Below are 24,651 nucleotides of genomic sequence, written 5' to 3' on the forward strand. Positions count from 1 at the left end.
TACATTTGATTATGTCTTTTAGTATAAAATACTAATTAGATGTTTATTGAGAAATCACAGGGAATCTATGAGCATTTATGAACAAAACCATGAATTTTCTGTTTAATTATAAACAATTCTTTCTCTCTGTATCCCAACCTAGTTTCTTTCTATATCCCATGACCTAGTTCCTAAAACGTAGTATTTCTATTTAAATATTAAGTAAGTTGAATACCAAATTAGAAATAAAAAAATTAAAGCTGAAGCAATGGCTCAGCACTTAAGAGCACATGCTGCCTTTACAAGAGATCCTGATTTGGTTCCTAGCACCCCCATCAGGCAACTAAAACCCACCTGTAACTCCAGCCAAGGAACTTGACACTGATGGGTTCTGGGGACACCTGCACTCAGCACATACTAGCTCTATATACATACAGAAACATATAAAATTAAGAGAAAAATGAATATTAAAAATTTCTTGTGTTTTTTTCAAAAGATTTGTTATACTTCCAGAGTTCAATCTCACATGAGTATAGTCACTAGTAGTGAAGTAAAAGGGGTTTTTGTTGTTAACATTTTCCATCAGCCTTGATTCTTATACATAAGTTAGACTTAACCCAGAGTTTCCATTTTTGCTCAGGGAACGAGCTTATAGGCTACTCAGTTCACCTAATTAGTTTTCATCTGGGTTACTTTATCGTTCAAATAAATAATTATGTCTTTGTTTTTCTTCATTGGGAACTTTGTAACTATTTCAATTGTTAAATTGGAAAATATCCTTGATAATGTTTTTATAACTCCTTAAAAGTGTTTTTACATAGAGCTTTCCCCCACAGTCTTCAAAATCTCTTTCTCTGTTTGACTAAACAGCAGTGGTACCTTAAGTCATTTGTAGACTGTATGTAGAAGACAGACTATTGGGTATCATGCTTTGTTTGTTAATATAACAATAACTCAAACTATGCACTAAATTTCATATTGAAATATAGAACCATGTATAAATTATTTTCATACCTATTATTAGAAGACTATATTAGATACATTTCCACCCAGAGCAATACTATTTGATTAAATATTAAGTTTAAAATGTAATTTAGGAAAGTGCTCATCATTGTTCAATATGTTCTCCAAAGTTTTAAATTTAAGTTAGTGTTTAAATTTAAGTGTTTCCAAATGAAAATGATCAAACCTTTCCTGCTAAAAATGTTTCTATTTATTCCAAAGTTCAGAAACTGGTGATTTCCTTACTAAAAGATCTGTGATTATGGGTGAAGATTGCGGAAGCCTGTATGAAAGAAAACAGCCAGACTTTGCTGTGGATAAAACATCAGTACAACAGATGTGTGCAAATAATGGAGAAGAATTCTCCAGTTTTCTTGAAGAAGTGATCCACCCGACTCAGAGACATTGTCCAGACAATCACAACTCTTTTATCAGTCACAACATGATCAATTTATTAAGCAGAGATCAGCCTGGGAGACAGGCAACCTTTAATAAGTGTGGTTATGGCAGCCTGAGTGATCCCTATGTCGTGTCTTCTGATGAAAGTCATTCCACTAGTGGGCTCATTCACGGGAAGTTCACAGTCCCACGGGCAACCTCTCCTAATCTTCCTTTTAATACAAGTTACTTAGAAACATGTCCATCAAACAGGCCCTGCTGGAAGGAATACAACAACAGTGAAATCCATGAATTTAGAAGGTCTTTTGAGAAAGATTGTTACTCCATCAGCCGTGGAAGAAAAGGTTAGTGTCGCACACTCAGCTTTTCTCTCTATAAATATACATTACTGTGTTTCATCTATCGAAACACATACACGTATAGTTGGCTCTCTATATCCACATGTTCTGTATCTTCAGTTCAGCTAACTATATAGACTAAAACTTGTAGGGCTGTAGGTCGTGCGTGAGCGTGGGTTCTGTTGGGCTGAGTAGTGGATCCTGCGAGTCTGTCCCCCAGATGGCTGGAACTGCAGCTCAGGGAACAGAAGCATGAGAATTTGACTTGAGTTTACTCCACATGGAGCCAGGCAGATGCTGGGCTATGAGAAAGCACTGAGCTCTGCCAGGGCGTGGAGGGGTCTCAGCCCAAGACCCGCAGGGGCAGAGCTCTTGGGTGGGGACCCCGAGGCAAGAAGACGTGTGGGAATCAACTGGTGTCAGATTCCTGGGCTACTAGGCTGGGAGCCGCAGAAGAGTTGAGACTGGGAGTGTATGGGCTGGACTGGCCCGCAGCTGAGGGGGACGAGGGAGAGAAGCTCCGGTGGTACCCCATAGTCTGGATGAGACTCTTGGTTGTGGTGACTCGCATGGCTGGGTCATGGCTGGCTTGGCTAGCTTGCTTAAGTCAGCAGGCCTCCGTGGTGGGAACATAGAGAAGTCCTCCAGTGGGAGATTAGGTGGTGGCTAATTAGTTGAAGGCCCCCTCTATGGTTCTCCACAGCAGGCCACAATGACACGAGGAAGTCCATGGTTTTAAAAGGTTTATTGTCAGTAGATGAAGCTGTACCCCGCCCTGTTCTCAGGGAAGGCCTGAGGTTAAATACCTTTTGTGAGTAGGAAGGACCCTCTGTCCTTTAGGTATCTCATTAATATGGAGATCTCTTGAGGCTCTGAGGCCGGTAGTCACACCTTCTACCTGTGCTATGTGACTGAAGGCCACAGACCTTTCTTTGGGAGGGGCTGTGGATAAGTGAAAGGAACCAGGGCCCAGGAGCAAGGCCTAGCTCCTACTGTCTCTTTAGAGTATCCAGGGTTCAAGGCCTGTGCTCGACCAGGTACCCAGCTGCCTCTCACAGCCCACTGCCCCACAAAAACTACAAAAGATGTCTTTACCAAACATATACATTTTTCTTACTATAGATTATAGCTATTTAGTAAGGTCTTTTGGAGTTGGCCAGATGGCTTTCTGTTGACCTGAGTTTACTGCTGAAACCCATACTGGAAGGAGAAAACCAAGTCCTGGATGTTTTCCTCTGACCTTCATCCACATGCAACACATGTGAACATACATACACACAAATAAGTACTTTCAAGGAGCACTCATACTGTACCATATATTCTAGGTCATTTGGAGGCACTATAAAGAATATGATATTATTGTACACATTGTATGAACAGATTGAGCCATTTTGTGCAAGGTGCTGGTATATATCAGTGGATTTTGGTATCTGTAGAGTAATGGTTAGAGGGGAAAGGTTTGGAACCAATTCCGGTCGGATACCAAGGGATGACTAGACACTACATTAATATATAGTGTGTTTAGAGGTACCTAAAGCCACAATTAGTGTTTTATTGTATTACATCATGGGCCACCAATTTCCTTCCATGTATCCTTTTAATATGTTTAGTTTGAAAGTGAAAATAAATGATACTAGATTTAATTCAATATATGCTTTTATTTTTGAAGGAAAAATTGAAAGTGATAACCAGTTGAAAGCACTGCAGAGAAATGCCCAGAAATACCCAGTGTATGCTACGTAAGTATATACTTAAATGTAAGATGTGTACATTAGGATCTAGTATAATGCATGTGTTCAAATTAACAAATAGAACAGGAGATGGTAATATTTTTGTAGGAGGGTGAGCAAAGTGGTCTCAAAGAAGCTTTACCATTTTCTTTTACAGTGAGTAATAGTAGCAACTCTGTAAACATACAGCATTCACATTTCCAGCCAGCAAATACCTTCCTATTTGACCATTTAGTGTTGAATATCTACTACATACAGACTGAAGATCAATTTATCCATGAACAGAAATAGAAGTATCGTATGTGTAGAATACTTATTGGCACAAAGAGTAGATTGCAGTACCCACAGGAACATTGCTAGAATCAGGGAGAACAAGAATCCAGTGAGGTGGCATAAGCAAGAATATACCAATCTGTGGTGGTGTGTGTCCCACAGCCTCCTCATGCTAACACCCTGTGGGACAGAGCGGTGTGGTGAGGGCTGCATCCCTGTATCTCATCACTGTTGTGGGTTTGTTACATCAGAGCGGTGTGCTGAGGGCTGCATCCCTGTATCTCATCACTGTTGTGGGTTTGTTACATCAGAGCGGTGTGGTGAGGGCTGCATCCCTGTATCTCATCACTGTTGTGGGTTTGTTACATCAGAGCGGTGTGGTGAGGGCTGCATCCCTGTATCTCATCACTGTTGTGGGTTTGTTACATCAGAGCAGTGTGGTGAGGGCTGCATCCCTGTATCTCATCACTGTTGTGGGTTTGTTACATCAGAGCAGTGTGGTGAGGGCTGCATCCCTGTATCTCATCACTGTTGTGGGTTTGTTACATCAGAGCAGTGTGGTGAGGGCTGCATCCCTGTATCTCATCACTGTTGTGGGTTTGTTACATCAGAGCGGTGTGCTGAGGGCTGCATCCCTGTATCTCATCACTGTTGTGGGTTTGTTACATCAGAGCGGTGTGGTGAGGGCTGCATCCCTGTATCTCATCACTGTTGTGGGTTTGTTACATCAGAGCAGTGTGGTGAGGGCTGCATCCCTGTATCTCATCACTGTTGTGGGTTTGTTACATCAGAGCGGTGTGGTGAGGGCTGCATCCCTGTATCTCATCACTGTTGTGGGTTTGTTACATCAGAGCGGTGTGGTGAGGGCTGCATCCCTGTATCTCATCACTGTTGTGGGTTTGTTACATCAGAGCAGTGTGGTGAGGGCTGCATCCCTGTATCTCATCACTGTTGTGGGTTTGTTACATCAGAGCAGTGTGGTGAGGGCTGCATCCCTGTATCTCATCACTGTTGTGGGTTTGTTACATCAGAGCGGTGTGCTGAGGGCTGCATCCCTGTATCTCATCACTGTTGTGGGTTTGTTACATCAGAGCGGTGTGCTGAGGGCTGCATCCCTGTATCTCATCACTGTTGTGGGTTTGTTACATCAGAGCAGTGTGGTAAGGGCTGCATCCCTGTATCTCATCGCTGTTGTGGGTTTGTTACATCAGAGCAGTGTGGTGAGGGCTGCATCCCTGTATCTCATCACTGTTGTGGGTTTGTTACATCAGAGCAGTGTGGTGAGGGCTGCATCCCTGTATCTCATCGCTGTTGTGGGTTTGTTACATCAGAGCAGTGTGGTGAGGGCTGCATCCCTGTATCTCATCGCTGTTGTGGGTTTGTTACATGAAAACAGGTGTGCATCCCCAGGCTTAGCTTCTTACCACTGCTGGGAAAAAAGGATTTTGTATCTTAGAGTTTTAATCAGACCCATTATTTCTTAAGCCATGGTTTATTCCTTTGAGTTCTGAGGTTGCCTTGCCTGGCTTTTCTAAAAATTATTTACAATTATAGATAGTGAAAGGAAGTGTTACTTTGGCTATTAGCTACTGGGTGGTTCTAATTTTCTTAATCATAATTTAGCCAGATCTTTATGATTTGAAATTTATTAAGTGAAATTTTATTGTGGGAGTAATGTCTTATGGAAATCTTTAAAGTATCTATTGATTAAAAAGAGTTCATACATATCATTTTATGGAGTTGGCATTTATTGAGAAATTAAGTTATTTGTTCTTCAGTTATATGGAAGTTTATGAGTTAAAAAAATTCTTGAGTTTTAAATTCAGCTTTAACAAAGTGACTTAGGAATCATGGCATTGTGTTTCAAGAGAAAGAGAGAGAGAGAGAGAGAGAGAGAGAGAGAGAGAGAGAGAGAGAGAGAGAGAGAAGAGAGAGGAGAGAAAAGAGAAAAGAAAGGAAAAAGAAAATAAGAAAGAACCTGATTCTCAATCTTGAGTGTGGCTCTAAATCATCTGGAATGATTACATCATGGTACAGATGTTTCAGGGCTGCGGACTTGACTCAGTGTGATTTGGCACAAGCACCTGGACCTGCGTTCCATCCCAGCATTGTGCAAAAGAGCTAGGAGCATTGGAGCACACTGGTAATCCCAACCCTGGAATACAGGGGAACAGGAGGACCGTTGGGTCCTGCTGCCAGCTAGCCTTTCCAACAGATCAAACCTTAGGACCCCATGAGAGACCATGTCTCGAGAAACAAGGGTGATGTCTCCTAAGGAACAATACCTGAGGTTGAGCTCTGGCAGCCACATGTACACACACACACACACACACACACACACACACACACACACACACACACGCACACACGCACACACGCACATATAGAAAATATAGATGTTTAGCCCACACATTAAAATAAATGGTTAGCTTGACATAATACTTTTTAATCCATATTTTAAAGAACCTTCTTATATAACTATGATTTGAGGCCCAGTTTTGAAACAATAATTTAGAATAATAACTGTCAGAGGAAATGTGCTTTAATCTTGTTTTTAACAATCCCTAGGGCTGATATTCCTTTGGAAGAATTACAACGTAAACAGTCATGTGATTTTGACCAGAATGAGGTAACGTTCACTGTCACACTGTCTTTTCAGTTCACTGAGTTTGTGATGCTGTATTTTAGCATTTAGTTTACCTTGACTTAAGGTAGTGTTTATTCGTATGTTTATTTTTATGTACACTCAGATCCTCTTAAACTAAAAACATTATGGCTTAGAAAATATGATGTTATTATGTGAGACAAATTCATCTGGACACATTTAAAAATAGTTTCTAATGCACTGTAAGATTTGTTGAAGACAAAATGCTTTTGGTTTCAGAACTGTCTTGGTGAGTACAACTGAGGAACTGAACCCCTCTCTTACTTGAAATGATATTCTTAACTGTTATAATTTGCCCTTAGTGAGTGTGCTGGCGAGTTTTATATCTTTGACACAGGAGAGGCATTTGAAAGGAGGGAGACTCAATTGAGGAAACACCCCCATAAGATCCAGCTGTGGGGCACCACTGTACTGGTGGTCCTGGAGTCTATACGAAAGCAGGCTGAAATAAGCCCCTTCCTCCTCAAGTTGCTTTAGTCAGGTTGTATCATCCCAGCCATAGAAACTCTAAGACAATACTTGTGTATTGAGTGTTATAAATTCACTTAATTCACAGTGTCTTAAGTTTACTAAGTAAGCACCGGATATAAAATGGTACCTGGGAGATTTTTGTCCTCATCCCTTGAAGCTTGCATTCTGTTGTACACTTTGTTCTACAAAGTACACAATATAAAAAGATATATAATCTTCATTTAAAACTCTTCTGTGGCTATACAGACAGTAAAAGTAATGCATGTAGATAAATAGCTTACCCAAAGGGCATGGGAAGCCCAGGGAAATTGGCTTTTAAGTTTCCTGGGTAGTTAGCAGGGAGACATTCTACAGGAGGCAGTTTCTGAGCACAGCTTTCGGTTATGAGTTTGCTGGATGCTTGGACTAGAGGAAGTCGTAACAGAAAATGAGATGTAAGAGAGGGTGTTTGTTTGTTTTACAAAGATCTAGAACATTGTTTATTTTTAATTATTGTCATAAACACAACTTATAAATTGCAAGGAGTGGGGTGCTGGAGTGGCAAAAAGTGAATTCTGGCCAAAATTAAGAGCCAGCTCACAAATGAGCTTGCATGATGTTTAGGACTTTAATTTCCTGTCACTAAACAGAGGGCCACTAAAAGTTCTAACAGGGAAGAATGTTGGAATATTACAGTTGACTTTAGCAACAGAGACAGATTTGATTAGCAGACACACTGGACGTCCAGGCTGGGCATCCTCTTCAGCTTTGTTAACTCGAGGAAACCTCAAGCATCATCAGAGAGAAAAGCCTTCACTGTAGAACTACCTGTCCTGTGAATATGTCTCTCAGGCATATTCATATTGATTTTTCCTGTCTTGATTATTAATTGATGGAGGAGGGGCATGCATACCCCAGCATATGTATAAAATCAGAGGACAACTTTGTGTATTGGCTTTGTTTTTCCCCTTTTATGTGTTCTATTTCTAGTGGTTGAACTTGGGTCATATGGTTTGTACAAATGGTTTTATCTGCTGGGCCTATTTTATTTTATTTTACTTTATTTTATTTTATTTGACCCGAATAATATGTTGTTAAAGCTGGGCAGTGCCGGGCGGTGGTGGCGCACGCCTTTAATCCCAGCACTTGGGAGGCAGAGGCAGGTGGATTTCTGAGTTTGAGACCAGCCTGGTCTACAGAGTGAGTTCCAGGACAGCCAGGGCTACACAGAGAAACCCTGTCTCGAAAAACCAAAAAAAAAAAAGCTGGGCAGTGGTGTTCAGAATGGAGAGGTGGTTTAGACTGAGAATTTGGGTGTACTTTATGGATTGTGATTAGGAAAGGGACATGGAAGAAACTGAGAAAAGTGTACACTGAAGGTCTAGAAAAGTGAATGGGACTTCTGACGTTTTGAAAACCAACTATCCATGTAAGGTAATCTGGACTGTTGTCTGTTAACTCCACTCAGCTATTTTTAAATAAAATATAGAAAACACCCTAACAATAAACTCAGAGCCATGAATTTGCTATAGTCCCTTAACTCACAGGCTAACCATCTGAAATCAGTTAAAAAAGGTAAAGAAGGACTGGGTCTAAGCCTAGTATTCCTAAATGTGTTATACAGGCACAATGCCTATGCAAGTATCAATATTCATCTCACTTTTATATCAATAAGAAGCTTGTACCAATGAAAACCTTAAATTTGAAATCAAAGTAAATTTTGTACCATTTAAGAACTTATAACTGCATCTTGATAATAATTATACAGATTTCTACCGATAGGTTATGGCTATGAAATAAATCCTAGCTAATCCTCCCTGTTCCAACAAAACCACTACTTTTCCCTAGAAAGACAGCCCAATATTAACCACATTAGTCCCCAAGCCCAGGGAATAGGGACGCTGACTCTTCATTAACTTCTTCAAGCTGATTATGGGCATTGAGATATTAGAAGAGGGGTTGAGGGTAGAGTAAATTGCTAAGCCTCTGATGCTGTGTCTTCACTGCATCCAGATGGAAATCCAGGACATCAGAGGTTTGAGCAGGTCTGCTCAGCTTGCTTGATGAGTAGATACACCAAGGCTGTGTATTCTGCAATATACAATTCTCAAAACAAATTTTAGTATCAAGATAATTTTTTTAGAGGGCTAACATTTTATTAAAGATGTTGGTTCTAGCAATTTTTTCTTTTTTCCCTTTTTTTTATATTGGATATAATATTTACATTTTGTATTTTATCCCCTTACCCCATTCCCCCCACCACCCAGGAACCTCTTATCCCATCCCCCCTCCTCATGCTTCTATGAGGCTGTGCCCCCACCTACCCTTCACTCCCACCTCCCCACCCTCAAATCCCCCCCCCCATTCAGTATTCAGCCTTCATGGGACCATAGGTCTCCTCTCCCACCTATGCCCAACAAGGCCATCCTCCCCTACATATACAGCTGGAGTCATGGGTCCTTCCCTATGTGCTCCTAGGCTGGTGGTTTAGACACTGGGGAGCTCTGGTTGGTTGGTATTGTTTCTCTCCTCATGGAGCCACAAACACTTTCAGCTCCTTAAGTCTTCTCTCTAATTTCTCCATTGGGAACCCTTGATCAGATCAATGGTTAGCTGTGAGTATCTTCCCATAATTTCAGTTAACTCAGTCATTCTGGATTTCTGATGGGGTTGAAAACTTATAGTCTCATAGCCAATCCTGGCTATTTACTTTGAGAGAAAAGATTTAAGTGAATGGTTTTCAGCTGACATTCATTCTAAAGCCAAGAAAAAAGCCAGGTTCAGAACTAAGTGTTTTAATTAGGAGAGATGACAGAGGTTCTGGTTAGTCAACAAAAGGATGGACTGGGTATTAGGACTATCTTGTACCTCACTGGTACAATTAGGAATAATTATGCTCTAACTGTATTTTGAGAGAAAAGTTTTATTTTAACAGGAAGGGTGATATGTAGGAGAAGCTAAGGTGGGAGGAGTACTGAGAGGAAAAGACGGAGTAAGGAGAGGAGAAGATGAAGGAGAGGTGAAGCTAGGTGATGAGAGAGAGAAAGAGAGAGAAAGAGGGGAGGACATGGAGGCAGATGTTCATGTGTCTCCACCAGTCAAAGATAGTTGATATATCTAGGTTGGGTATTGGGTTACACTTCTGATTGAGCATTACCAAACTTATAAATTCTTTGATTAACATTTTAAAAAATTGTATAAAAGCAAAAAGGAAAAGGGGGCATGGGATAGGGATTTTCTAGGGAGGGGAAATGGGGAAAGGGGATGGCATCTGAAATGTAAATAAAATATCCAATAAAAAATAGAAAAAAAAAGAAAAAAGAAAAGCGAATGGGAAGTGTAATGGCTCTGTTCACCAAGTGTGAAAGCAGGAGGTGGCAGAGGAGACCCACCCACTTCTGCACTCACTCTCCTCTCTGTGTGCAGAAGGCTGCTGTTGGGAAGTGATGTCCTAGCCAGGCTTACCTGTGGCCAGAAGGGTAGCACCATAGCAAAGGCCGCATACATTGCGCTAGGTTAAGGCTTCTAAGGAGTAGAAGCCGATTTTCTATATTCTCTCTTTACTGATGACCAGATGGCCATGATATCCCTAAGCAACCTTCGAGCTGTATGATGGGAAGGGCTGGGCCTCTGAGGTACTGTGTGGAGGGAATGCTTATTTACCAGGATATTTTAAGATGAGAAATAAGCGAATATAAGTTTGCTATATGTAAGTTATGCTCTCCAAACTGTTTGGTTCTGTTTGTTTGATAGTGCCTCCTAGTTTTCTGGCCCAGGGAGGAGCAGATTTCTGAATGATAAGGTTGACATGTGGAGCTTGATATCCATGGTCTATGTGTTTTAGGCATTTGCGTCCATAGGCTGTAGGCCAGCTGATGCCTTGAGTCGTTAATACATTGGTCTTTGTTGAATACATCCGTGTATACAGTTCTCAGGAGAAAATGTTTAGAATAAAAATTAGTTGACAGCTTAGAGAAGCCAGAGAGCTTCAGCAAAGCAGAAGAGGAGACTGAGTGATGTAGCTAATAGGACATGCTTAGAGGAAAGGAAATGGGGACTCTCTCCACTGCGGGCACGTGGTCATTAGTGCCAGGTGCTGTGATGATTAATATAGACGTACCCTCTAAACTGAGCTGTAAAAAGATGAGATGTCTTAAAATACAGAAGCTCTGATAGCGTTGATAACATTCATATATTATACACGTATATTCACATGTATTATCCATAGTCTTAGGTAAGTAGAAAAGAATATGGTTTCTGGAGGCTTTCAGCACAACAACCTCCATGTTATTTGTCCCTTGTCCCTTTGTCTCCTATACTGAGCTCCTTTCTTTCTCCTCATTTTTCTGTCTCCTCCTCTACACTAGGACCCCTGATTAAGGTAGAAAATGAAGTCACACTCCCACATAAAATGGAAGGTATGAGAGGTGCTTTGAAATTACCATATAAATTGTGAAGGGCTGTCAAAGTAAAAAAGAAAAAGCCCTAGACATTTCTAGATTATAGATAGAAAGATTAAAAATAAAAGCTATTCCAGGACAGCCAGGGCTATACAGAGAAACCCTGTCTCGAAAAACCAAAAATAAATAAATAAACAAACAAACAAACAAATAAAAAAATAAAAAAATAAATAAAAGCTATTGGTTATGTGTGTGCATAATATAGACTACTCTAGATCATACACAACACGTCCAAAGCTCATGAAAAGAGAAGTCTTCGCAGGACTTGTAATCTCATTAAGTATGCGTGATGCTGCTCAGGCTGAGGGAAGCCCCACAGCCTGCAGAGCAAGTGGAGCTCACTCATGGCCTCCATAGGTTCCTGCATTTGAATATCTGGTCCCCAGTGATGGACCCCTTTGGGCAGGATTAGGAAGTGTGGCCTCCTTGGAGGGAGTGTATAACTGGAAGTGGGCTTTGAGGTTCCAAAAGCACTCTCCTCATTCCCAGTCTCATTCTTCTGCCATCTTTTGAATCTAAATGTAAGCTTTAGCTGCCTGTGGCTCTGTGTCTGTGCTCAGCCATCTTGAACTCTGTCCCCCTGAAGCCATACACCTCTAAATTAAACACCTTCTTCTGTAAGTCCCCATGGTCATGATGCTTTATTACAGCAATAGGAAAAAGTAACTCAGACAGAAATTGAAATCAAGTAATGGACTTAGAAATGTAAATTGGGCTGGAGTGATGGCTCAGTGGTTAAGAGCACTGACTGCTCTTCTAGAGCTCCTGAGTTCAATTCCCAGCAACAACATGGTTGCTCACAATTATCTGTAATTGGATCCGATGCCCTCCTCTGGTGTTTTAGTGACAGTGTGCTCATATACATTAAATAAATAAATAAATCTTAAAAGAGATATAAACTGGCTTTACTTACGTCCAAGAGGAAAGGGAGACAGCTAGACATCTCTACTGTGTCCCACCAAAAGACACAGAAAGTGCCTTTCACTTCACACAAACTGTCATATAGCCCTTGAGCTATAAATGGTACCACAGACTCTCAGCAGAGACATCTGTAGCCCCATCCTCTGTCCGATTTTATAGACATCCAGAGCAGAACAACAAAACAAACCCAGTTGTTTAACCTCATTAACTTCCTAGAACTTAAGAAACACCCTGGTTTTAAAAAATGAGAAAGAAAACAAAAATCATTAACCACATAGAAAATAGTGAAATTACAACCAATTATGTCTTCTGTAGGTGACTTACAATGCTAATCTTTGACTATATTTTAAAAAGAAGTAATAACTTATATTCATCCTAAAAAAACAAAACAAACCAACTGACCAAACAAACAAACAAAAAGCCAGACAAAGCATAGCAGACTAAATTCTCAGGTACTTTAGTATCTTGCGTCTGTATAAACTACATGCATCATGACAGAGTGCAGCCTCTTCTTTTTTCAGTATTGTTTTTCTTACCAAGTGTCTACTCTGTTCTTGATGTTTCTAAGCCAATTGGAATTAAAATTTAGTTGGAAATGTTTTTCTTTGTAAAATTGTCTTTATTGAATGAAAGTAATGTAAAGCAACAGTATTATAAAGGGGCTGAAAGTGTAGATATGGATGAACATTATTAGGACTGTGGGTTTTTAAATGTTTTATTCTTTTCTCTAGATACCAATGGAAAGAAGAGGAACGTGTCCTTTAAAAGGGAGGCCAATGTCTACTGAGAAAATCTGTAAGTGTAACTACGTCTTATGTTTATTATTTTACAAAAGAAAAAAGTAGAAATCAAATTTTAAATGTTTTAAAGATTTTACCAGTAAGTATATATTTCATAGATATTTTAAAATGGACTACAGTACAATAATTCATTAAAATTACTATTTCTTTCATAAAATCATCAACAATGAACATATATAATGTAAATTTACAATTTCACAGTTTTTTTTTTTTCTTAACTATAGTTTGAGATGAACTATACTTTTAGAAAATTTGGCCTGTTGCATTTCCTACTATGGTCTCTAGAGGTCACTATTACCTAATTTTTCCCCAGTTTTCTTTTTCAGCAGATACTATATTTTTGAGGCCCATCCACTCTGTTATTTGTGTCTTTCACAGATTAGTTTTTTCTGCCATCTAGCATTCTGTGCATTTACATTTTCTATTAGACTCAGGCATCTTCTGGTGCTGGATTCTTGCATTGTCAATATTGTGTCCTTGACTATTCTGATCATTCTTGATATTTCTAGAACATATATAAAAGTTCTTCTTGGGTAGAACCACCCTTTCACATGGTGTACATTTATTACCGTTTTCATGCAATGCAAAATCATTTTCTAAAACCCCATTGTCTAATTTAGGCTTCAGTGGCCAGTAGGAGTCACTTATTAATTTACCTGCATTGTCAATCGGTTATCATTATTTAAACCTAACCCATGGTAGTATTAATTTTTTGCTTCTCTGGTTACTAATTAGGTTAGCTGGTCAGCAGAGTTTCATGTTTTGCCCAGTTTACCTTTGTTTTGTTTTTGGAGATGAGATCTCGCTGTAGTCCACAATCACACACAACTGTCTCTCTGCCTCAGCCCCTCAGCAGCTGGAGGACAGTTGTTGGCAAACATGCCACACCGTCCAGAGCTGCTGTTAAGACGCTTGGTTTGCACTAGGGAACATGCCTTTTATAGTCTACATCTGGCTACCCTCGTTATGTCCACGTGTCTTTTATACATCTTGCATTCTAATTATTTATAAGCTTTTATATGTCAATGCTTCATATTTGAGTGACTTTTGTACATAAAAGTTTTATAACTAGTAAGCATGTCTTAGGTCTTTGGTCCTACAATAGCTCTCTGGTTATCTGGTTCTGCTGGAATACTTAGAAACCTTGGTGAAGTTTTAAAATATTCATTATCTTACTTTTAAATTATCATGAAAATGGGCCCAGGCATGATGTGCATGTCTGGCAGAGTCAGGGGGAGGAGGATCTCTGTGAGTTTGGTTCAGCTTGATTGACATAGTGAGTTCCAGAACAGCCAGAGCTATGTAGTAAGACCCTATCTCTAAAAAACCAAACCAAAACCAAACTCAAAAGAAACCTTTAAATCATCATAAAAATCTATGGGTGTTCTTATGGTATTATCAGATATTTTTGTTGTTGTTGTTATTGTTGTTGTTGATTTCAAAAAACTTAATTTCCCCCTTTTTAGAAATAGTTTTTTTTTTAACATATTCTAATTCTGGTTTCTCTGTTCTCTATTTGTCCCAGACCCTCTCCACATCCTCCTCCTGTCTAGATCCTTCCTTTTCTATCTCTCATTAGAAAACAGGCTTGTAATGATTAATATAATATAGTAAAATAAAGTATAAAACAAAATAAAAATTAACACATCAGAATAGGACAACTTAACAAGTAGAAGGAAAAGACAAGGGAAGGCACAAGAAACAGACCACTTGTTCATACTCAGGATATCCATAGAAATACTAACCTGGAAGCCATAGTATATCTGCAAAGGACTTGTAGGATAAGAATATTGAAGAAAATAATATTTAAAAATAAGATACATTTTAATTAAAAGGAAACTCCCCAAGATGACCTCATGAAATCAAGGAATCTCCAGGGATGCCCATGAGGTCATTCTTTGTTGGGCACGCAGCCTGCCCTGAAGTGTAGTTTGTTCCCACAAGAGACTCCCCTGGAATAAACTAAGTTTTCATTTGCAGTGACTGTCAGTTGGAGATAGCTTCTGGGTTAGGGATGGGACCATGTGTCCACCTCTCCTTTCAGATCTAGGGTCCCATCTGGTGCAGAGCCGTGCAGGCTCTGTGCATTTGCCTCTGTCTCTGTGAATTCATGTGTGTGTAGATATGTGTGTTGACTTAAAAGGCTTGTGTTTCTTAGTGTCCTGCATCCCTCTAGCTCTTACATCCCTTCTTCCTGTCTTTCAGTGTGTTCTCTAAGTCCAGAGGGGTTTACTGGGTTGGACATAATGGATTTCTTTCTGGCTCACTTTTGGTTTTGTATTCTTTCAAGAAATATATTATTTCCTTTATTTTTATGGATGGCATCATATATATATACATATATATGCATATATATACATATACATTACTTACTGGCTTGGTTTTCATGAAGTATCTTAATTTGTGCTTATCTTGAAATGTTATTTCTCCATCAAGCTTGAAAAGTAATCTTTTTAGGTACAGCAATTCTGATTGACAGTTATTTACTTTCTAAGTTGACAAGAGATGTGTTGTTAGTCTGATATTTCTGCCTTTCTGTGGGGAGCCGACAGAAGGCGGCTATCATCCTTGCAGCCATCTTGAGCCATATACCCTGACAAGAGGCTTGTTTACAATAGCCTACAACAGCTGAGCACACTCTGATAACATTGTTTAGATACTCAGGATCTTTCCTTGGGTGTGTGAGACTTAAAGGTGTGTGACTTAAGAGCGTGATTTAGAGTTAAGATTTAGAGACAAGACCTAAGGGCATGACTTAAAGGAGTGAGCTAAAGGTGTGGTTTAGAAGTGAGACATATAAAAGGTGAGGGGCAGACAGAAGAGTTCAGTACAACTTGGAGTACAACTTGGGGTAGGAGTTAGGCATTGAAGAAGAAGACACTTGGACTAGAGAACTCAGAAGAATAATTATTAGGCATTAGGCACTTAGCACTTGGAAGAAGTAACTTGGAACTTGGAGGCACTAGGGACTAGGAACTAGGGACTAGGAACTCAAGACTTGGGACTTGGACTAGGAAGAGAGACTGAAGAATAAATGGGATTGAATCACACTCTGTCTGGTCTCCATTCCTCACGTCTGTCCTCACTCTCTCTCTTGCTGAACCCCAACCCGCAGACCGGAGCTGCTTGGGGCAGTTCGAGCTAACAAGTTAGTCCCCAAGGCTTTTGGCAGTGCGGGTCCCAACATTGACAGAATGGTCCGAGACATTTTGGCCCCCAAACGTGGGGTAGAGCTATTCTCAACATTTTTGGCCCCCAAACGTGGGGCAGCTTGGGCCGCAACACCTTTCTGTGTAGCGTAATTTTTCTCTTACAGCTCTTAATGTTGCTTTTTTGTGTGTTTTATCATTCTAGCTGTGCTACGTCATGGAGAGTTTCTTCTCTGTGTGTCTGTTTGGGGCTTTACAGTCCCTGCCTTTGGGTATCCATTTCTCTTCCTGGGTTTAGTACTTGTTCTGCTATAATTTTTTGAACAAAGTGTTGATGCTTTTAGGTTCTCTTTAGTTAATGTTTACCTTGGATTCTTGGGTTTTCCTTGTACACGTCCTGGAGTTCTCGAGCATTTTGTCGCACTCATTATGCTTTCTCTTTACATGTGTTGTGGTGCATTGGTCTTGACTGTCTCCCGTCCATGATGTTTTCTCTGTGTGCGCTTGGCTGCCGATGAGTCTCACTGAGCTGTTTGATTTGTTGGATTTTTTTCTTTCCTAACTTTCTGTTAGCTTTCTTCTCTTTTTCCTCCTCTTTTCTTCTTCTTCTTCTTCCTCTTCCTTCTCCTTCTCTTCTTTTGTATTTCTAGTTCCTGGCTGAATTTTTTCCTCTGTGTTTAAAATTTTCCTGAAATTACTGATTGGTTCATCTACGTTGGTAATTTTCCTTCTTTCCTAATCTGCAGAGTTTGTCTGTGAACTTCATTTATTTTGTGTGAATTCTGATGAGTTGTCTTCACTTGGCCTTTTAGGGGGAAGTTGGCTGCAGTAACCGATACAGCGATCTGAGGACGTTCCAGCATCAGCTTGTACTAGAAACCCTCACTTCCCCTTGTCCCTGAAATAAAAGACAGATACTATAGAATAGTATGTGCGGAAATTTTAGTTTACAGTTTTTTGAGGTAAAAGGCTTTTTAAAAGCGGAGACAATGGGAAAAGGAAAAACAAGAGAGTAAAGTAAGAATGAGAAAGGCTAGTGTCAGGGTAAAATATGTTCCCATGTAGAAGAAACTGTCAGAGTAGCCTTTTTTGGGAGATAGGGAGAGATAAGTTAAAGCACAACAAAGAACAATTAAAGCACAAAATGTAAATACTAGAGGATGAAATTTAAGAAGTGCCATGACCTGCACGACTTTAAGAATTGACCTGACCAGGCCAATGAGAGTGAAGAAATGATAGCACGCATAGAGAAAAGCTGGGATTGCATGCCCTGAGCGAGCATGCAGTGCACAGCAGCAGTAACCTGGGCAACCAGCATGGTTCCTAGATACTCTGAATCAGTGAGGAAGGCTTTTGAATGCAGCTGAGCAAGGAGGCAGATCAATCCTATTTCAGTATAAGGTCTCTGTGGGGAGCAGTCTCAGGCTCTAAATACTGGAAGGAAGAAGCTGCAGTCACTGCATTCCTTATACATGGTCAATACTACACACAGATCAGGGGCAGGTTTGTCATTCTCATTGGAGGCCCTGGAGTCTTTGACGTGGCTCTTCTCATGCCAACCATACCCACTTGCTTGGGACTTTCATCCATTCCTTATACATTCCTTCAGGGACTTTTTTTGCTGTCCCAGAAAAAAATAATTAAGCAGAAACTATTATGAGCCCAGGCAATATTTCTTCCCAGTTGACATTGTCTGGCTTCTCTTGTCTTTGCTATTAAGTGGGAGGGAAGGCTGCTTGTCCTAGTAATTCACAAAAATCAAGTAAGTGTGTCCTTTGAGGATTTCTGTGACTGAGGCCCACTTTTTGTCAGAATTCCCTAGGCTGTATCTCCTGCCTGCAAGGATGACCCCGTCTCTGGTATTTTAAACACATTTCCACAAATGCAACTCTCTGTGACTCAGGCTCTGAGCAGGTGTGGAAGGCCTGCCAGGCTGTTTACCTGTGCCATAGCCATTGGAATGATGGCCAAGTTCCTTATCCTTCTTCCTATGGTCCTGTGTAGTTTGGCTTGGTAGCCAGCTGGGGTGGGAACTCTGTTGACTAGCACCTCTGCCCATAGTGAGCATTTCTTAGCTTTAGAGACTATGGTGCCACACTTGTACTACTGACTCTGTCACCTGTCTGTCTGATCTTGCATGCTGTATGGTGCATCCTCTTCTCACCTTTCCATAACCTGAATTATCTGTAATTCCTTCAGTGCTGAGGAGAGCACAGGTATAGCCAAATCTGGCTTGGATTGAGTCCATGACCAACATGGTGGAGAAGGTGGCAGTAGGCAGGCAATTACAGCACTGGTGCAGGAGCTGAGAGCTTACATCTACAAGCATGTGGCAGAGAGAAAGAGAGAGAGAGAGAGAGAGAGAGAGAGAGAGAGAGAGAGAGAGAGAGAGGCAGGCTTCTGAATCTTTAAGACCTACCCACAGTGGCACACTTCCTCCTGCAAAGTCAGACTTCCTGTCTTAGTTGCTATTCTATTGCTGTGGAAAGACATCATGGAAGCTTATAAAAGAAAGTGTTTAATTTGGGGCTTGCTTACAGTTTCAGAGGTTGAGTCAGTGATCATCACGGCAGGAAGCATGATGGCATGCAGGCACGGTATTGGAGCAGTAGCTGAGAGCTTTGCATCCAATCCACAAGCAGAAGACAGACAGAGAGACTGGGACTTTGAGGTCTCAAAGAAACACACCTTCTCCAACAAGATAACACCCCCTAATCCTTCCTAAACAGACTCTCAACTAGGAACTAAACATTCATACATTCAAGCCTGTGGAGGCCATTCTTATTCAAACCACCACACTCTCTTTCTCTATCACAAGATTATGAACACTTTGAGACCACGTCCATATAGTCCTAGAAACTACCTTAGTGACCTGTGTAGTTGCTAAAGAACTGTTGAACTAAATTGTCACTTTTGTCCTTACACCCTTTCATATGCTGTTATTGGTAAGCTCTCAGGAATCCACATGCTTTTTCCTTGCTGGTGTCTGGTGTTACACCTGGTGACTTATTGAACCTTATGAGCAGAAAGTAGCCTTAGATTATACTGTTATTTATCATATCAAACCTTCACTTTTATTAAGTTTTCTTTTTCATCAGAAATAACTGCCCTATGGGAGTATAACTCTGTAAAATTAATTTTTAATTTATTGTGTTCGTGTGTATGCAGATATTAGAGTACAGCTATGTTGTGTCCCTCCCAGCTAAGAGAGATCAATTTCTGTTGCAGAGAGCATCGGTTCTGACTTGGGACATAAGTAGCTAATACTCACGATTATTGCCATGAACGCGGTCTACTGTTTTCTTATGCATCCCTGTTTAGTTTTCATTTCTTTTTGCTTTTCTTATTAAAAATACATTTTCATAAACAAAGGCACAAGGTAAGGGAAGCTGCTGTTTATGTGTGGCAGAGAGCCGTGACATACATCCAGACCCATTCCAAACTTGGCTTGGAATTGAAAAAGAATTGACTAAGCAGATACTGACATGCTTGGAAGCACTGAACATAGTTCTGACTGCACTGAGAAGTCTACTCACTAGATAAGCAGATGTCCGATGCCTCAGGTTCTTCCTAGGTCGCACTTTAAGATATTTGTTCTTAAAAATGGGTCACATATTAAAAAGTCAATCCTATTTTCTCTATTCTTATTTTATGTAATTTGTAATTTATTTTACTTGTAGACACAGATCTTTTGAAGATAAGACACCTATTTATCCTGCTATAAAAACAAAGTGCTCTATATCAAAAATTTAAGCTTGGCACATTTTACAGTGCTGGTTGTTAAGTTAGTGACACTTAGATGCCTTTCACTTTGCTGTCATATGAGTGGTCCAGCCTTCATGAATGAACCTTTATTTCAGACCTGGAGTCTTCACAGAGCAGCCAGTCTGCCAGCTACTCTCCACGGCCAACCGAGAGCACGTTCAGCTCCAGTTCCGACTTGGTAAGTCACTTCTTTTTGGCTTATTAATGTATGCTGTATTAATTTCCAATCATTTTTGTCTCTTTTTACTTTAAGAAGAGTTGATCCAACAGTAGAAATAAAAATTATACCAACAAAAGTGATTTTCAATGTTAAAAAATTAAGAACTTTTAAAATGTAATGTTAGAAAAATGTAAACAAAAAAGTAAAATCAACTAGTTGACCAAGTATTAGCAGTTTCCATTTACAACATAAACAAATTTTTATAAAAGTTTATCAAGATACATATAAATATACACATACTTGTATAACTTGTATATATATACATATATATGTATATATACATAATGTATCATATAAAGTGAATATAGGTAAACGCAATATATCATTATTTTAAATGATTTTTAAGAATTTACGATAATTTGAAATATAGAATAACCAAATTAAACTTTAAAAATCTAATCTTGAGGCTTATAAAGTTAGGTAAACTAATCAGTGTTATCAAAGACTGAAATCTTAATAGAGCAGCATGTTATGTTCTGAGTGGAAAATCTCACACTTCTGATAAACCGCGGTTGGATGAAGATCTCTCTTCACTCCATCTCCTCATTTCTCCTGCCTCTGGCCTCTGGTGTGCCATCCAGTTTGCTAAGGACACCAGTGACTTCTGCATTGCCAGACTGGCCTAGAGTCCATTCTCTCGCTTTGATTAATAGCATTACAAAAGCAACTTAGAAGACAGTGGTTGTTTGGCTTAAGTGTCCCGATCTTAGTCGGTCTCTGGGGGAAGTGAGGGCAGGCATTCAAGCCAAAGCAGAGACAGGAACCATGGGGGAATGCTGCTTACAGGTGTGCTCTGCCTGGCCTCCTCAGCCTGCTTTCCTATGCAGCCCAGGACCTCTACCCAGGATGGCCCCACCCACAGGTTGCTGTTCCTCCCACCCTGCCAACCACACTTGTCATTAATAAAGAAAAAACTTTATAGAATTGCCTACAAGCAATCTGATGGAGACATTCTTTTAACTAATATTTCCTCTTCCCAGATGACTCTAGTTTGTGTCAAGTTACCTAACCAACACACAAACTTTGGCCTCCAGTTTATAAGGACTCCTACACGACAGTGAGATGACTAGGGTCTCGTATAGGACTCTTCTGTTAGCCTGTGTTCTAAAGCTGCAACCATGTTACACATCTTAGAAATGGCAGTTGTAAAGATTATGGCTTTAGTGCTAATCTTTATTTAAGTGTTTTATTGGACATTTCTTTCATAGTTAAGAGAATCTCTACCCTTTCATATTTCAAACTGATTTCTCTTTTAAGCTTTTTGGTATTTCCCATATTCATAGAAACCCTTTCAGTATACCCAAGTGTTCATTTCAGAAGCCTAGATTCTCTTCACATGATCAATCACAAAGTTGCCTATTTCTCAGCCTCTCCCACGAGGGCTTCTCTTACTGTTTCCATCATTCTTGAATGGTTACATTGCTTTTCAAAAGATCTTAGAATTTTGTTTTTGCTCCGTCTTCTTATCTGCAAAGATCATGACTTTTTGAGAACACCAGTTCAATCCTGTTACTCTCATTTAGTAGGCTCCTATTGTACTAACCCATCTAAATGTTTTACAGCCTCTCCCAACTCTGTGAAACTGGCTCTGGGTGGCGTTTAATATTCTCCCTTCCTTGTCCTGATCTACACACACTAGTTCACCAGTTCCTTCTCTGCCTTGGGTTTGTGAGGTCCCAATTCACAATGTTGGACCAAATTCCTGAGCAAATGGAACCCTATTTGTACACTCTGTTCCTATACCTGTAGCATGCAGTGTCTGCCTGTTTTCTTTGCTGTTTCACACTGAGAGCTTTCATCCATTCTTGTAGACACTCTGCCTTGCGGTCTCACTTGTGTTTCAAGTGGCAGCATGTCATTTTTGCAGTGAGTCCTTCAGTGGCTCTACAGTCTAAGTGACGCCTCATATGTTTGCCAAGTGCTTCATGCTTAGTCTTCATAATGCTTTTTTCATTTTTTCAGGTATGTGATGATTTGATGAATTTCATTTTTATCTATGTGATTATGTCTAAGAGTGCAGCAGTGGTCTTCTTTTCCATGAGCACAGACGTCACTCATGTTGACTGGATAAGATGCACAGGACTTGCTCTCTCTAGTTTGTACTCAGCCAACTCAGTGCATTTCTTGAGCTACTTTTGCTGCCCAGTGTCAGTCAACTAAAGTCTAGATCTTATTTTAGTTTTTCTTCATTCAAACATTGTCTCTCCACTTTCTAGCTTGAATAGTCAATATATATTGTATTTTGCTTCACCATGAGAGTGATTGAAATACTAGCTTCATACATTCCTGCAAGCACTCTCCTACTGAACTACAATCACAGCAAACAAACCATTTTAATTACAATATCCATACAATTACATATCCATATAAAATACAGTAGTTTCATTAACTTTCATAAATTACTTATAAAGTTGAGAAATGAAAGTTATCAAACTTTGTCCCTTTACATAACAGTTGCAGTATCTATTGTAACCACCTACTTTCCAGTTAACTGACATCCACATTTTCTCCTTAAGGTATTGCGTCTTATGTGGGATGGATATAATAACAGTTATATAACTTAGATGTTTCACTTAAGGAGCCTGTGAGTGAACAAGGTTAATCTTATTCTCAGCTCTCTGGCAACACGTGGCTTCTCTGCCCTTTCTAAGTACTCGTGGAGTGTTGTGGGATAATAAAGTCTAGGACTATTGTCTGAGAAAGGGCATGATAGCTCTTCTCTTCTGCATTGTTATTGCAGTGACTCTTGTTATTATTGCTGTTTAAAACCCCACAGCATCCTAGGAGCCGTGTGAGAGTCTTTGACTAATCTTTGATGTTGTCTGCTTTGATTTGTCATCTTTGAAGCTCTCTTCAGTTTTCAAAAATTTCCTAGACTGAATTTAAAGACTGATTTGAAATGGCCAGTTTTTAATTTACCATAGATTTCTTTAATTTCTTTTAGATATCTGAAGATGAAGATCAGATACAGCAGCAAATTGAAGATTCAAACAAGAAAGCCACAGAAACAATTGATCATTGTTGTCTGAAAAAGATGGAAGATCATTTAGGTGACATAACTGTGAAAGACACTGCCAAAGTTCATAAACAGCATCATAAATTCCACCAGTACTCAGAGAAAAATAACCCTGATACATCCCCGGACTCTCAGTGCAATTCAGAGCACACATCACAAAACAAAAGCACTGAGCACTGCGTGCTTCAGGCTGGGCGATGTGACGTAGGGGTACAGACAGAGGAAACGCCACTTGTGGGGAACACGGCAGACATTGCTGTACAGTGTACCATCATTGCTCAGTGCTCATGTAAGAGTAGTCCCAGTGTTGATCTGGAAGAGGAGTCCTCCAGTCCTGAGGCTGGCAGCTGCACTGAAGATAGGATGGCAGATACCACTGGAGGGCAGGAAACACCTACGAGTAACTCACTCTAAAATCTCCAACTAGGAAGTAGTATTTCATTTAGCCCTGGAAGGCAATAGGAAATGTTCAGTCCCTCGTTAACATAATACATAATGAGAAAATGAGGCTCAACATAAAGGGGTGGGGGTTTGAAGTACTGTTGGTTCTATACAATTTTAATATTTATGTATTTAATAGTTCTATAATAGCCTTGTCTTAGTCAGGGTTTCTATTCCTGAACAAAACACCATGATCAAGAAGTAAGTTGGGGAGGAAAGGGTTTATTCAGCTTACACTTCCACATTGTTGTTCTTAACTGAAGGGAGTCAGGACTGGAACTCAAGCAGATCAGGAAGCAGGAGCTGATGCAGAGGCCATGGAGGGATGTTACTTATTGGCTTGCCTCCCCTGGCTTGCTCAGCTTGCTTTCTTATAGGACCCAGGACTACTAGCCCAGGGATGGCACCACTACAATGGGCCTTCCCACCCTTGATCACCAATGGAGAAAATCCCTTACAGCTGGCTCTCATGGAGGCATTTCCTCAAGGGAGGCTCCTTTCTCTGTGATAATTCCAGCTTGTGTTAAGTTGACACACAAAACCAGCCAGTACAAGCCTTACTCATAGAAAATTTGCACACATACCATACATATATGTAATTTGCCATTCTTGATATATATGTTGCCATTCTCATGTTTACTTGTCTTTGTTTGAATTAAAAATATACAATTACTTTCTCTTGGTAATTATTTTAAACCTTGATATATTTATATCACTCAGCAAATGTGATCTTTAGACCTTCATTCTCTCTCCTGTCTCCCAAATCTAATCCCCTTTTTGATCCACAGCTCTTTACACATCACCTGCTGCAGCCCGCCCTTCCTCTCTGCCCTCGTCTACAGATCTCATACAGCCTTTCTCATGACACTATCCTTTTGTCTCAGTCTCTACCTGCCTCAGGCACTCCCTGGGAAACTGTGGGCCACACAGGCCAGGGGAGCAAGTAGGTGATCTTCATATCTCCACTCTCCCTTCTTTACTCCAAATCTAATGCCTCAGAGTCATCCCTGTCTCTGTAGCAAACTATCAGCTGTGGCTACTCC

The 24,651-nt window shown here is 40.1% G+C and overlaps 1 protein-coding gene across 2 annotated transcripts in view; it reads left to right on the top strand.

Moving 5' to 3' along the window:
• Nucleotides 1-24,281, top strand: part of Redic1 (regulator of DNA class I crossover intermediates 1) — a 66,565-nt gene extending 42,284 nt beyond the window's left edge. For both annotated transcript variants that reach the window (XM_076912300.1, XM_076912301.1), the window contains 6 exons: nt 1,204-1,724; nt 3,388-3,457; nt 6,290-6,350; nt 12,949-13,012; nt 20,027-20,109; nt 23,096-24,281. In XM_076912300.1, coding sequence (XP_076768415.1) covers nt 1,204-1,724; nt 3,388-3,457; nt 6,290-6,350; nt 12,949-13,012; nt 20,027-20,109; nt 23,096-23,581 — 1,285 coding nt within the window. In that variant the 3' untranslated portion in view covers nt 23,582-24,281. The remainder of the gene's footprint in view (nt 1-1,203; nt 1,725-3,387; nt 3,458-6,289; nt 6,351-12,948; nt 13,013-20,026; nt 20,110-23,095) is intronic.
• The last annotated feature ends 370 nt before the right edge of the window (nt 24,282-24,651 follow it).

The sequence above is a fragment of the Arvicanthis niloticus genome, chromosome 13 (assembly GCF_011762505.2).
Source record: "Arvicanthis niloticus isolate mArvNil1 chromosome 13, mArvNil1.pat.X, whole genome shotgun sequence".
Classification (NCBI taxonomy): Eukaryota; Metazoa; Chordata; class Mammalia; order Rodentia; family Muridae; genus Arvicanthis; species Arvicanthis niloticus.